The sequence below is a fragment of the Chamaea fasciata genome, unplaced genomic scaffold, assembly GCF_029207755.1.
Source record: "Chamaea fasciata isolate MVZ Bird 193981 ecotype frontalis unplaced genomic scaffold, bChaFas1.0.hap1 SCAF_10, whole genome shotgun sequence".
NCBI classification, from domain to species: Eukaryota; Metazoa; Chordata; class Aves; order Passeriformes; family Sylviidae; genus Chamaea; species Chamaea fasciata.
In genome coordinates this window covers 4044092-4058500 of record NW_027094095.1, presented here as the reverse complement: position 1 = coordinate 4058500, position 14409 = coordinate 4044092, and the positions used below count along the sequence as shown (strand labels likewise).

Below are 14409 nucleotides of genomic sequence, written 5' to 3'. Positions count from 1 at the left end.
GGCAGCTGGCACGCCCCGGGCGGGGCGGGCCCTGGCGGTGAAAAGGCGTCTGCGGGAGAGGCGGCGCCTCCGCGCCGCGGCGGCTGACGGGACCCCGCCGATGTTGGCACGCTCCCGGCTGCCGAGCCTCCTCCTCCTCCCCCGGCTGCGCGCACTCGCTCCGGGCCTCGCCATGAGCTCCGCCACCGGCACCGTCACCGTGCAGCAGCCGCTCAACTACCGCGCGGGCGCCCGCGTCCAGCCCGCCGACGGCGGGCAGCTGGAGGAGGTGTTCGAGCCGGCCACAGGTACCGGGGAAGCTCCAGGGGCGGGGAGAGCCGCCGCGCCTGCAGGGCCCGCTGTCCTCGGCTTTCCCCCGCCCCAGCCGGGTGCCGCCGTGCGGGTGTCCTGCACGCCCCGGTGCTCCCGAGGCGGCCCCGCTGCAGTGGCTGAGCTCTGCCTACAGCGTTTGGCCATCGTCGTTCTTTATGCGGAAAGCGGCTCTCGCTCTGGCAGACCCAAAATGCAGTCTGACTTTGGCAAAACGCCGGTTGTGGAGATTTAAATATCTCTGTAGTTATCGGTGTGTAGCTGATATCAGAATCACTCCCAAGCGTTTAACCGTCCTGAGGAATGTGTAACGAGAGTCCTGAAGAGGGTCGTAAAAGTGTAACAAACTCAGCTGGGAAATCCAGGAATTTTGAAGCAGCTGGAGCTAATTAGTAACCAGAACACGACTGTGGAGAATGTCAGCTCTTTTAATTTGGACCAGCTGAATTGCAGCACCTCTTCTGTGTCAGATTACAAATCAGTGGGTTTCAGTGGGAAATTCTGTGTCTGGTATAGGTGCCTTGACTGAAGTATGTGGGGTTTGGTGCAAGATAAACCACGCTCTGGGCCCCTTTTCTGACATTTCCATCTCATCTATTCCCTGTTTAAAACATGTCCAGGTCGTGTGCTGTGCAAGGTGCCCTGCTCTGGGGAGAAGGAAGTTGATCTGGCCGTGCAGAGTGCAAAAGCTGCCTTTAAAATATGGAGTCAGATGTCGGGCATGGAGCGATGCCGGGTGATGCTGGAGGCTGCCAGAATTATTCGGGTATGTTGAGAGGGAGAGGGGCGGTTCTGTCTCTGAGCTTCCTTGTGGGTTATTGTGGCTCTTGGGGGCTTCAGCAGGACTTGCAGAGCTCCAGGAGTTGCTCAGGAGTTAAAATCCACCTTTGGCCAGAAGAGACAGGGCTTTGCTCTTATCACTGGAGTCAGCATCCCTGTGTGCAGCTTTGGTCTTATCACTGGATTCAAGGCCAGTGTGTGCTTTCTCAGCTTAATTCTGTTAGAAAACTTAAAGCTGAAGCCACCCATTTGGCATCCTGCAGGTTGTTTGTTTTTTTTTTTTTTTTTTTAACTGCTCCAAAGATTAAATTTCACTGCACGCAGTTTCAAAGCTGAAATTGCATAACTGGCGTTGCTGAACTTTTGGCTTGTCGGAGGCTGTTGTTACACGACTGGAATGTGTCCTGGCAATAAGAGAAAGCAGGAGTACTGGTTTTTATCTGTCAGATAATACACATGGGGGAGGATGCACATAAGTGAGGTTTAACACAGACTCCTTTCTGAGATAACAGGTTCTTGGGCACCAGAGTTAATCTCTTACAGATCTGTAAGAACTCAGGCCTTCTTTCCCCAGTGTGTATAAGTCATGAGAAAACTTTTCTTTATGCCCAACTTTTGCTTTTGCCAGACTTCCAGAGCAGGATAATATTTCTGCCTGGGAGATGGACTGTTAAACGATGCTTCCCAGCTGCATTGCTTTGTCCCTCATCACTGGCCTCTGGTTCCATCCTGATCTTGCTATTTGCTCTTCCCAGTTCAGTTCTACGAATTCTAATCATTGTTTGCCAGCCAGCTTCTAAGTTCGTGTTTGTTCATCTCTTAGATAAACAGGGATGTTAAACAAGATTGGACCAGCAGTGAGCCCCAGCAGCTTTCCCTTTGACATTGCCCTACACTCAGTCACCATGGGGAAACAGATAAACAGCAGTTGGGAATGTCCCTTTTGGAGATGATCCATTTCTTATGACAGGATCTTGTTTGGGACTTGTGTGCTTGGGAAGCATCTGTCTCCTTGTGGAGTTCTGCTCCAGGCTTCTCTAACGTGTTGTCTCTGTCCCGTGCCTCTCACAGGAGCAGAGAGATGAAATTGCCACCATGGAGACCATCAACAATGGGAAATCCATCTTTGAAGCCAGAGTGGACATCGACATATCCTGGCAGTGCCTGGAGTATTACGCAGGGCTGGCAGGATCTCTGGCGGGTGAGGAGGTTACTGGAGTTTGCTCCTTGCTCTCTGTCCCACCTTCCCTGGTAACTCCAATGGCACAAAGCCATCTTTGCCGCTGATTTCTCTGAGAGATGGACCATTCCCTTTCCTGAAGACCTTGGAAGGATTCTGAGAGGTCTCTGCCCAATGCTGCCATGCTCTCTGGGCACTCACACACCCTCTGTGAGCTTGCTGGGGTAGAACTGTGTCTCTGCTCCCAGGCAAAGCCAGACCTGACCCCTGGGGGCTCTGATCAGACAAGAAGGGACTCTGCTCTTTTCTACCTTCTGGCTGTTTCTTTGCAGGTGAACACATCCAGCTTCCCGGGGGATCCTTTGGGTACACTCGGAGAGAACCCCTTGGGGTGTGTGTTGGGATTGGAGCCTGGAATTACCCTTTCCAGATTGCCTGCTGGAAGTCTGGCCCGGCCTTGGCTTGTGGTAATGGAGCCTTTCTGCCTACACAAGGGTCTCTTCAAAGCCAAGTGACCCTGTGGGGGAAGAGTCATTTCTGGGATGAGGTCTGCGATTACCTTGAAGTGTTGAAGGATTAGCAGCATGTTCAGGCTGTTACTGTGGCAGAAAGGGAAGGGAAATGGAAGGAGGAACGTGTCAGAGGTCAAGAGGTTAGGAGTGCATCCAGGAAAATACTGATAGCTTGGCTTTGTACCAGATGGGGAAGGTCTCTGGAAATGTCTGCAGGGCAGGACCAGCAGCCCCAGCCCTCTCCCCGGGTGGAAGGGCTCCTTAGCTGCAGTGATTAGCTGAAAGTGTTTCCGCTTCTCTTGGGGAGAACTTCTGGGGTCTGTTGAGAAAAACTCACTGTGTGGGGTGGAGTTTGTTTTTGTTTCTTCCCTGAAGCAGTTTGGGTGTTAACCCCACCTCGCCTGTGTCTGGGTTCCCTTAGGCAATGCCATGGTCTTCAAGCCCTCACCCTTCACCCCCATTTCTGTGGTGAGGTTGGCAGAGATCTTCACAGAGGCTGGAGTGCCCAAGGGACTCTTCAATGTGGTGCAGGGTGGGGCTGCCACCGGCCAGTTCCTCTGCCAGCACCCAGATGTGGCCAAAATCTCTTTCACTGGCAGTGTGCCAACTGGCATGAAGGTAAAGGCACCTTGAGACAAGGGGTCTGTAATTGATACCTCCTTGAGCTTTTCTGCACGGGGCTTGTAGAGGCAGGGTGTGGGTCAGCATTTTTGGGGCTGAGCGAGGAGCTCACAGCACGGGAAGGGTCATGCTGGGGATCCAGTTAACCTGCTGGGCAAAGGCTTGAGAGAGAAACCCCTTGGTCAGCTTCACTTGCTTAGCCCCTGGTTGCAGTGAAGTCTCTGAGCTGCTCAGGTGGGTGTTGATGTCAGGAGGAGGGTACACAAAACAGCAGCACTAGAAAAATGTGTTCCTGGCTGGTATAAAGCACTAAAGCTGCATGCAGCCTCCTGATTTTAAGCAAGGGGATAGTTTCTGTGAGTTTCTCACCCTCTATTTATTATTCCAAAATTAAAGAAAGACTTTTGGAAATGAATACTTAGTTGAAGGAGGGGAAATGTTGTCCCATGGACACTCCCTACTTGTGTGTACCTGTGGGTTGCAGTGACAGATGGCAGCTGCCTGCAGCTTACATTGAGCATGAGACTTGAAATGCCTGCAAATGCCCCTCCAAGTTTTGTTGATATTATCTGTAAAAAAATATCTCTCAAACCCTCTGAGCTGTCCTCAGACTGAACTCAGCACATCTAGGGAGCCCAGCTTGCCCTTTTTGCTGCTGCTCTTGTTGGTGAATGGTCCTGCAGGATTTCTCCCTTTGGGTCTCTCTTCCCTCTCCCCACTAGCCTCCCCTTGGCCAGTGGGTGGGTCACTTCTCTTTTGTGTCCTTGTTCCCCTCAGATCATGGAGATGGCAGCTAAGGGGATTAAGCCAGTCACCCTGGAGCTGGGGGGCAAATCCCCCCTTATCATCTTCTCAGATGCTGATCTGGAGAATGCTGTGAAGGGAGCCCTCATGGCCAACTTCCTCACTCAGGGCGAGGTGAGTGTCTGTGGGGCAGGAGTGCTCCCCTGCAGGGAGGCAGGGTGGGGTCAGGATTGGGCACTGGGGCCAGCCTGTGACCTCCTGTAAGTGAGGGATGCCCTGAAGCTCCCGTCTTGCCACACCTTTCCCTGTGCAGTGTCAGAAGGGATGCCCTTGCAGGAGCCAGGGCAGGGTGTCCCAGCAGGGTGTGCCTTAGCCATAGGACACACTTAGCCAGTGTCCTGTCCTTCCCGGACGTGGAGCCTCCCTGCCACCAAGCACCCAGCTCAGCACAACTGCTTCTGTGCCCTGGGCACCAGTCTGGCACTCACAGGTCAGGAGAAATTGTGCTGGTGTTCCTTGGAGGGAGGGGCAGCAGGTTCCAGCCTGGTGTGCTGAGCCTGAGGACAGGGTTGTGTCCTTCCCAAATTTGGGATATCCACCTGTGCTGCAGGTTTTGTGTATTCCTGTTGGCAAATTTGCTCCCTGGGGTCATTTCTGGGAATTCAGAAGTCAGCTCAAGGTCTCTGCTGCTGGTGACCTGATGTGTTTTTGCCACCTGGTGGCATCAGAACCACTGTGTGCTGCAAGGACTGTTCAGTGCAGGGTAATCTCCTTGTGTTCCTTGTCCCCAGGGGCAAGTTAGCTGTTGTTGGAGGGGCTTTTCCAAGAGCCTCTGGAGCAGGACCCAAGCAGGGAAGGACTGTGGAGTGCTGTGTTTGCTATTCTGAGCTGCCTGTCCTGTGTCCCAGGTGTGCTGCAATGGCACTCGGGTGTTTGTGGAGAGGAAGATCCTGGACACCTTCACAAAGGAGGTGGTGAAACGTACCCAGAAAATCAAAATTGGAGACCCTCTTCTGGAAGACACACGGATGGGAGCCCTCATCAACCGGCCCCACCTGAATCGTGTGCAGGGCTTTATCAAGCAGGCGAAGGAGCAGGTGAGATGGTGGTGCTGCCTTGTGGCTGCCCTGAAATGTCTCTCCTGTTAGTCAAACACACTGCTAGCTGCTCTCCTGCCCTGTGCCTTCCCAGTTAAGCTGTTTTTCTTCTTTTTGGTTTATTCAGTGGGTGTGTTGGACCACTAGATACAAAAGTCTGTGGGATCTGATGGGATGCGTCCCGGGATGCTCAGAGAATTGGCTGATGTAGTTGCTGAGCCATTCTCCGTGATACTTGAAAAGTCATGGCAGTCAGATGAAGTCCCAAGTGACTGGAAAAGGAAAAACACCCATTTTCAAAAAGGGTGGACAGGAGGAGCCTGGGAATTACAGACCCATCAGCCTCACCCCCGTGACTGTGGAAAGATCTTGGAACAGATCCTCCTAGAAGTTGTGTTGAGGCACGTGGAGGACAGGGAGGTGATTTGAGCCAAATGCAAGGTGCTGCACTTGGGTCAGAGCAACCCCTGGAATCAACGCAGGCTGGGGGATGAGCAGATGGAGCAGCCCTGCAAGGAAGGTCTCTGGAGTGCTGGTGGATGAGAGGCTGGACATGCCCCAGCCATGTGTGCTGGCATCCAGAAACCCCCGATGTCCTGGGCTGCATCCAAAGCAGTGTGGGCAGCAGGTGAGGGGAATTCTGCCCCTCTGACCTGCTCTGGTGGGACCCCACTTCAAGCTCTGGAATCCTCAGCACAGGAAAAACACGTGAGGAAAGGCTTAGAGTTGGGTGGTTTAGCCTGGAGAGAAGGCTCTGGGGACACCAGATTGCAGGATTTCAGTACATAACGGGCTCATAAGAAAGCTAGGGACAAACTTTTTAGCAGAGCCTGCTGGGATAGGCCAAGGGCCAGGCAGAGCTGGGCAGGATGCTCCTGGATGTGCCTGCATCCCTTCCTGTCTTGGCTCTTTTCCAGGGGGCAGAGGTGCTGTGTGGTGGGGACCTGTACGTGCCAGATGACCCGAAGCTGAAGAATGGCTACTACATGCGGCCCTGTGTGCTAGGTAGGATCCATCTCAGTCATGGTACCATGGATGTTGTGGGATTTCTCCCGAGAAAGCCGAGTTCAGCTTTGTAACCTGGCTTTGTGATGTCCCCAGCATGGACTGGCACTTGGATGGGGGTCCTAGAGAGAGCTGAGGCTTCCAAGAACTGCATCCAGGGAAGTCTGTGCTGTTGGAGGGCCTGACAGGAATGGTTCCGTTGGTGCTTTTGAGATGCAGAGTGTGCCTGGCTGCTCTGCCGTGCTGGGTGCTGTCTCCAAGGCTGTGTGGGTTGCTGAATGCACAGGCTGTGCTGCTGCTCTTCCTCCTGAAGCACTTGTGCTTTGCCACGCTTCCAGGGAACTGTAAGGATGACATGACGTGTGTGAAGGAAGAGATCTTTGGGCCTGTCATGGCCATCCTGCCCTTTGACACGGAGGAGGAGGTTGTGGAGAGAGCCAATGCCACCAAATTTGGCCTGGCAGGTGGTGTCTTTACCAGGTATGACTGGGCAGTGTTGTGGAATCATTCTGGGGAGGGGAAATACTGCAGTGACTTGCTGCTCCTCTTGCAGTGCCTGGGCATGGGTATGGGTATCCTCTTCCAGAAAAGCTGAAGCAAAGCATTGCCAAAAGGGAAATTTGTAAATGATTGCACATCTCCCGTTTTTTCCTGAGGTGTTGGGTGGGCCCAGCTGTCCCTTGGGTACCTCCCAGCCTGGCTTGGCCTGCTGCCTGCCTTCCTGCACCTCCAGGATGCATCAGGAGCCTGCTGTGCTGCTGCTGCTGGCTACTTGCCCTGCTCTGTATTGCTGGTGTCCTTGTCCTGCCCTCTTGAATCAAATGCACTTAGAGCATCCTTGGGAATTGGTGCTGCCTCCTTTGAGCAGGCAAAGACAGAGTAGGGCAGGCTGGACTCCAAAAAGCAGTGTGGCCTGCTGGCCTTCCTCCAGTGTATATTGCCTGGCAGGGAAGGAAGGGATCCAGCTGAATTGCTCTTTTCCTGCAGGGATATCCAGAAGGCTCACAGGGTAGTAGCTGCTCTCAAGGCTGGGATGTGCTTCATCAACAACTACAACATCAGCCCTGTGGAGCTGCCTTTTGGAGGATACAAGTCCTCAGGTGAGCTGTGTGACCTCCCCTGGTACATGCCAGCTCCAGGAGCTGGGAGTGGCCCCTGGCACTGCCTGGAGCTGTGTCCTCACTCCAGCTCTTCCCTGGATTCCCAGGATTTGGCAGGGAGAACGGCCGGGCAGCCATCGAGTACTACTCTCAGCTGAAGACTGTCTGCGTGGAGATGGGTGATGTGGAGTCTGTGTTTTAGTGGCTCTGGGGCCTGCTCAGGGGAGCATCAGGCAGCTCCTTCCTGCCAGCCACAGATGTGGATCATGTACACAGCAATAAAGTACCCTACAGTTGTCAGTGCCGGGGGGAAGCAGAGCTGAGGCAGCATTTAGCCACCCTGCTCCTGCAAGGGGGGTTGTACTCACAGGGCTCAGCTCTGACCTGGCTGGTGGACAATGGGAAGCTCAGAGCAGGAGGCACCCATCTGGCTTTTGGCAGCAGCTCCTGCAACCACAGAGGTGCTGCCAGAGGTCTGTCAAGTGGCCAAGGCCTGGCCCAGGCTTCCTGGGCTGTGTGCCTTGATTCCCATTGCCTTCCACCCTCCATCAGCTTCAGTCCTGGCTTCTGAACAGGCAGGACCCTACTCAATGCACGTATAAGCTCTTGGACACAATGACAGCCTGCAACTATTCTGACTCTGTCTATTCTGTGACCACGTAAAAGCCTTAAGTGTAGCATTGTTTATTTTCTCTAGACCCTTGGTAACCTCGAGTTCTGTTTTTTTCTGTCTATACCTTACTTACAAATGGGACAAAACATTGTGGGGAGGGTTGGCTGATGCTGCCTGGGCCAGGCATGGCCCTGAGAATCACCTCCACACAAGAGTGGTGGTGAGCTCCAGCACAGAATAGTGAAAGCTATCCCACTTCCTTCCTGTAAACTTACTGTTCTTTATACACATGATGAAGCAACAACTTCAATTGTTTGCCTACATCTTTTTTTAGCAATCAAATAAATACTTACTCTGCAACATCTTCTCAGAGTGACATGAATTGAGGGGTCCAGAAATGGGGCTGTTGCTGTATGGGTTAAACGACCTGCAAGGTGGCTTTTTGATCGCTAAAATCATAAAAGCTAAAAGGAATATCTCTGCCTGACAGATTTCTGTAGTCCTACAAAACCAGAGTACTTCTAGTATTCTGCAGAGCTTCTTAAGAAAACCCTCTGTAACTTTAGAATGAAAATTCAGAATGAACAACTTCCTTTTATTGAGTAAGAAAAGGGAAAAACACGAGAAGCCAAGAGTTCTGGAAGAAAACAAGAAAACTCCCTTTAGCCTCTGCAGCTCCACTCGCAGCCCCAGCCCAGGTGCTGGAGGGCTGAACAGACACCTGTGCCCACCAGCCCAAGGAGTGCCACGGAGCCAATGGCCCCCCTGTTTCGCTTTTTGGGATCTGGAAAAAAAAAAACAGGATTTGTCAGTTCACTGAAAGACTAGCCCACCCTGGAGATTGAAGAGACAGCAGGAACTAAAGGGAAATCCCAAGAGCAAAACAGTAGACAACAGCTCAGCCTCCTAGGGCAGGCATTCCTGTGCGATGAGAGCTTTTCCCAACAGCAGGAAGAGTGGGCTGCAGTGTTGGCAGCCTGCAGACCTGCACCATTTGCTCCACACCTGGCTAGGAGCAAAGAGTCCTGAGGCCACAGCAGGAAACCTGAGTCTCCAAGCCCCCTTTGTGTGCTGCAGGGTAGGGTCCTACCTCCTGAGTAGTAGCCATAGGCATAGAGGAGTCTCCCAATGATCCAGGTGATGCCAAGTCCTGTGGCAGCTCGCTGCAGAAAAAGGAGAAGCATTAAAGGCTTTAGAGGCTTGAGCAAAGTCAGGTGCTCAATCTCATTTCACCCCCCGGCCAGTTAGGGAGCCAGAGCAAGGATCAGGATTGTGGAGGCAGCTGCTGCTCCAAGCCCTGCTCCACTGCCTCCAGCAGGTATTCCAAACTTCCACCTCGACTCTTAATTTAGAGCTGGCTCTAGTGTGGCTCCCATTTGGCCGATGTCCCTATGTTGCTTCCTTCCCTCTTGGAAAAGCGAGTCTGTCTTCAGGAAAGACCAAATTTTTGTCTTTTGATGGCAAAGACAGAGCTACTGGATTTGGCCTCTCCCACGTGCCTGCCTCCTCCCAAGTTGTCTGCATCTTTCAGTTAAAAATAATCCAGGCTTTTGTTGACTTTCTTTGGCAGGGCTTGGAAAAACTGGGCTGGAGGGATTCTTCCCACTCAGTGACTGGAGGCTGCAAATGCTTTGCTTTGTCGAACAAGGCACCTTTAGGGGAAGGAAAGGGCTCTAATAGCTGAAACAGCAGTAATGAGTTTATTACTTGTGATTTTCCTGCAGAAGACCTTCTACAACTAAATTTTAAGAAGAGGCACTGCTGTGAAGTGTGATGTGGCTACTGAAGGGGCTGTCTTGGCCTCTTGCCCCCCACCCTGCCCAGGTCAGGGAGCCAGAGCAGAGTTCTGCATCACTTACTGGGTGGTAGAGTCCACCAGTGCTCAAAAAGAACAGGAAGGCAGGGTAGACTTCCAATCTGAAAATAAAAGTGAGGAGGTTGTGTTTGTGCTCAGGTTGCTTACAAAGATGAAACTCCAAAGGGGCATGAACTGCAAACATCCCCTGCCAAGGGTATTTTGGGCTCATTACAAGTCTCTGCTCAGTGCTGTGGCCGAGGAAAGAAGGGATCTGAGCACACACAGTTTTAGGGGCTTCCTCCCAGCCTGTGCCTCTCTCCCAGGACACCCACCCACTCTTTCCGTTTTGTTCCCTAAGCCACTCTAAACAGTCCCCAGGAGTTGTGCTTCCCAGCACCCCTCTGCTGTGCTGCTGCAGCCTGCCCACAGGAGCTGGGTGGACTTTGGCCTCTCCCCAGGGAGACCTGGGCAGCACCTTCTGCAAACAAGATTCCTCACATCTTAAGATCTACCCATGGCAGCAAATTGGCAGGAGGTGGCGAAGAGGAGATGGCTTCACAGCACCATCCCACGGTTTAAGGCATGGGAAGGACCTTCCTGCTCAGCACTGCAGGGCTGAGCCTGGATCAAAGCAGTGGCAGCAGCACCTCTGGGGCCGTGGGCCCTGCCCCTCAGCCCTGTGTGTCCCAAGGTGTGACTCACGTGTTCTGGTGCGCGCGCTGGATGCAGTTGAATATCTGCCCGTGTTCAGGGTCTGTGCTGTACATGGCTGGGTACTGCCAAAAAATAATCCAGCAGCAAAGCATCAGCAAGCGTGACCTGCAGCTCCTCTTCCCCAGGAGCCCAGGGCTCCCTGGGTGCTTGCAGGACCAACCTGCATAGCAGGTTAGAGCCTGTGCCTGCCCCGGGGCCCACAAAAGCTGTGTTCAAGGTCACTGCCTTCCTGGAGCTGCTGCCTGGCTGCAGAGGCTTCCCCAGGCCTCACATGCAGCCCTCTGTGCACCACATGCCCCGGGTACATTTGCTCCAGTCCTGACTTGATGCAGCAGGAATGGGATCGCCCCAACAGGCAGCTGGAGCTGTCCTCGTGCCCACCCCTGCTTGTCACTTCCATGAATGAAGTGGTGAAAGAGCAAAGGAGCAGTGGTTTGTGCTGAAGCCAAGTGGCACAGCAGCCACTGCATGCCATGGCCCTGACTCAGCTGTCCCCACCCAGCCCACAGCTCTGCCTGGCTTAAAGGCTTCCCAACGGATGCTGAGGGAAGGTCACTTGAAAGGCTTGTGACAGGGCTCACATGCTCCCCCTGAGTTTGAGAGACCCTCCTGTCACTTTTGTGCCACTATGACCCCTTTCCCCCCAGTGCTGCATCAAGTCTTATTTGCAGGCCAAAAGGGCCGAGCAGTTTCTTGCCCATCAGTGCTGCCAAGCTGAAAGCCACATGCTTTCAGCTTGGTGCCAAGCACCTGATGTCCCAAATCCCAAGCTCTTTTATGCTTTCTGGAGAGCCACAGCAGCCCCATCCCTTCTACATCTGTGTGGTGGGGCAGGAAATGTCAGCAAGTCGCCCCAAACCGATCAAGGTGTCACCTAGCTTGTCAGCAGACTGGCTCCACCCGTGGCACGCCCTCAGGCTGAGCACTCACCTCCACACGGTACTTCTTGCGGGCCTTGCCCACATTTATGGCGAGGTGCATGACCAGGACAAAGCTGGCAGCCCCGGTCAGCATGACGTAGCCATATTCCTTGGAGAGAACAGCCATTGTGGTGCTGCCAGAGAAAGGGAGCCCGTGAATATTTTGGGGAAGTAGCAACACACCATGTACGTGCATGGAAGAGTTGCTGAGCTTGGATCCCACGAGCTACCAGCACAGGGACTGGCTGAAGGAATTTGTCCCTTTTGGAGCCTGCACAGACCAGGAGTTCTCTGCATAGTTCCAGTCAAGCAAGCCTTAAAATCACCTAAGCATTGGTGTCTGGAGAACCTTAGGGCAGCCTGGGCAGAAACTCATGGGCCTTTCCAGCTCCAGAGCTAGGGGCCACCAAATGAGGTCAGTTTATTTCCAGCCTGCTCCCTAAGAGAGATGTTTCTTCATGCACTGGGAACCAGACCGGTGGAACTCCTTGCCAAGGGACATTGTCAATGCAGGCAGTTCTCATAAGTTCAACAGGAAACTGGGTGAGTTCTGGGAATAAGAGGTAGATTGGGAATTATAATAGCACCTGGCTCAGAAACCCCCTGAGCTGGAAGGAGCTGGGCTGCATCAATGATTAATTTGTACTGCTAACGCCATCCTTATATAAAATACTAATAAAACCCACCACCACGGCAATGACAACTGAACTTTTGGGTAAAGAGCCACTGGTCAGATGACCAGTGCTCTGCTCTGCAGCTCCCAGGAACCCTCTCAGACTCACAAACAGGTGAACAGCTCCAACAGCACACAGCTACTGGCATTACAAACATCTGCACCAGCAGCCAGGGGACACCAGGGCCTGTGTGGCTTTTGTTTAATGGTTCTGTGCTCCCTCATGCAGGCCTGAGACAGAAGCATGGGACAAGAAGGTGCATCCTGCAGCCTCTGCCATGCTGCCCCACATTCTCCGTCTTTCCTGCTCACCAGCCCCCATAGGCCTGCCCTGCTCCACACAGAGCACTCCAGCTCCCTCCCGGCTGCCAGAGAGCACAAGGCCCTTCCCCACAACCATCCTGCACAACCCAAAATCTCAGAAGCCTGTCTGGGTGACCCTGGAGGGCGCTGCATGACAGCACAGCAGAAGGCAGCAGAGACCACCCTCCAGCACCGAGATAATTCTCCCAATCAAACCCCAGTTGGTGCCTGTCTCCAGATGGTGCCTCCACGATGTAGTGAGGTTTTGGTGTCTCCTGCACTGACCCACCAGCATAATCTGTGAGTGTGGAGAAAAACAGGCCACCTCGGGGAACTGCAGCAAAGTCTTCCTCTTACACCCCTCACAAGGGATCTCTGGGGACTAGAGTGTTTTATTTCTAATTTCCAAAGGAATTTCATTGATGGAGCAAAGTGAAGACAACAGCTGACTTTGTCCACAGGAAGTGCGGTCAGCAATTATCAGTAAGAACATAAAAACCCTGAAGTAACGAAGAAAAGTCAGCTGCATGAACCTGTAATTGAGGTTAGCACCTGACAGGTAACACACTGAAAACAGAACATGCAGAGCAGGTTGGTGGTCACATTTCCCCCTTCAAATTGCAAGGTTGTTGGAGAACCAGGCATTTAATCTTCCAGCACTAAATTACCATCTGGGGGTTTATCTTGGGAGCAAAGAGCACGGCAAAGCATGAAACCGGGCGTGCCATAAAACTGCTGCTCTTACACTATTGCTATCAAAGTGTACCTCACGCCTTTGCTCTCGTAATTTAGAGCCACAGAAATCACTCCCAAGTCACCAGGAGTCCCACGGTCATTTCCGGATTGTGGTGCCCAGAGCGTTTCAGCAACCTTTGCTCGCAGCTGCAAGGGCTTTGCTGACAGGCACCGGCATGGTGCACGACACTCAATTTCTGCCTTTTACCCTGCGATGTTTCCGGCTGGAGCCACAGACACGAAATTTTGAGCGGGACACGGCACAGAGCGGCCGCAGTAAGAGGGTCCTTCCCAACTCTGCCACAGCACCGCAGCTGCTGTGAGTCAGCAAAGCGCATTAAGGCTCTTTGAACAGACCCACGCGTGGATCCGGACTGCATTACCCCACGTAAGCTCAGCCCTTCGAACCAGCAGAGCCTTTTGCGGCCCCGCGCCCCCGTCGGCTCCCGGGGCCGAGCCCTGCGCAGCCAGGCGGGGCCGGCCTGCTCGTCGCACAGGCCCCTTCCCCCGGAGCCTCCCCCGGCAGCAAGACGTGCACGGCGCCTCCTCTGTTTCCCACCGGGACAAGCGGAGTTACCATGCCCTGGGAGCACCCCCGTGCCCCCCGGCCTGCACTCACCCTCAGCGCGGCGCGGAGCAGCCCGGGTGCCGCGGGACGGAGCCGGGACGGGGCCGGGGGCGGCACGGGCGGCAGGGCCGTCCCGCCCGCAGCACCGCCCACGGGCGGGGCCCGCGCTCGCCCCGCCCGAGCAGTCCCTGCTGCGGCAGAGGAGCGGGACTGGGATGGCTGCGGCAGAGGAGCGGGACAGGGATGGCTGCGGGAGAGGAGCGGGACAGGGATGGCTGCGGGAGAGGAGCGGGACAGGGATGGCTGCGGGAGAGGAGCGGGACAGGGATGGCTGCGGGAGAGGAGCGGGACTGGGATGGCTGCGGCAGAGGAGCGGGACAGGGATGGCTGCGGGAGAGGAGCGGGACAGGGATGGCTGCGGCAGAGGAGCGGGACAGGGATGGCCGCGGCAGAGGAGCGGGACAGGGATGGCCGCGGGAGAGGAGCGGGACGGGGATGGCTGCGGCAGAGGAGCGGGACAGGGATGGCCGTGGATCTATGGGGGGATTTTCCGTGCCGCTGTCCCCAGCAGCTCTGCCCGTGTCCCCACACACAGACATCCTTATCCTCACCCTTTCCCCCATACCCTTTTTTGCTATACCCACTATAGCTAAGAATTCTCCGCTTTGATTCGCAGTCTGCAGTTTAATGGCTCTAAATTTGGTAATTCACTCCGTGCTTGCTGAAATCTCCTGGTT

The 14409-nt window shown here is 54.2% G+C and overlaps 2 protein-coding genes across 2 annotated transcripts; one reads left to right on the top strand and one right to left on the bottom strand.

Moving 5' to 3' along the window:
* The first annotated feature begins 70 nt into the window (after positions 1-70).
* ALDH9A1 (aldehyde dehydrogenase 9 family member A1) lies at positions 71-8325 on the top strand. The gene is made up of 11 exons (XM_066192094.1): positions 71-287; positions 930-1075; positions 2161-2290; positions 2602-2736; positions 3203-3399; positions 4180-4320; positions 5055-5243; positions 6161-6248; positions 6587-6728; positions 7236-7348; positions 7456-8325. The coding sequence occupies exons 1-11, from the start codon at positions 101-103 to the stop codon at positions 7548-7550; spliced, it is 1563 nt and encodes a 520-aa protein (XP_066048191.1). The 5' UTR covers positions 71-100; the 3' UTR covers positions 7551-8325.
* Positions 8326-8529: 204 nt separating this feature from the next.
* On the bottom strand, positions 8530-13809 carry MGST3 (microsomal glutathione S-transferase 3). The gene is made up of 6 exons (XM_066192096.1): positions 13724-13809; positions 11404-11527; positions 10462-10535; positions 9821-9878; positions 9052-9124; positions 8530-8745 (listed from the first exon to the last, which is right to left on the bottom strand). Exons 2-6 carry the CDS (start codon positions 11518-11520, stop codon positions 8624-8626), a joined length of 444 nt encoding a protein of 147 aa, XP_066048193.1. The 5' UTR covers positions 11521-11527; positions 13724-13809; the 3' UTR covers positions 8530-8623.
* Positions 13810-14409: the final 600 nt, after the last annotated feature.

Excerpts from the sequence above, each read along its gene's own strand:
- ALDH9A1 (XM_066192094.1), top strand. The coding sequence starts at position 101 with ATGTTGGCACGCTCCCGGCTGCCGAGCCTCCTCCTCCTCCCCCGGCTG. Across the intron at positions 1,076-2,160 it reads AGGCTGCCAGAATTATTCGG|GAGCAGAGAGATGAAATTGC; the intron begins GTATGTTGAGAG and ends TGCCTCTCACAG. Across the intron at positions 7,349-7,455 it reads TGGAGGATACAAGTCCTCAG|GATTTGGCAGGGAGAACGGC; the intron begins GTGAGCTGTGTG and ends CTGGATTCCCAG.
- MGST3 (XM_066192096.1), bottom strand. The coding sequence starts at position 11,520 with ATGGCTGTTCTCTCCAAGGAATATGGCTACGTCATGCTGACCGGGGCT. Across the intron at positions 9,125-9,820 it reads CTGGTGGACTCTACCACCCA|CGAGCTGCCACAGGACTTGG; the intron begins GTAAGTGATGCA and ends CTTTTTCTGCAG. Across the intron at positions 8,746-9,051 it reads CTATGGCTACTACTCAGGAG|ATCCCAAAAAGCGAAACAGG; the intron begins GTAGGACCCTAC and ends TTTTTTTTCCAG.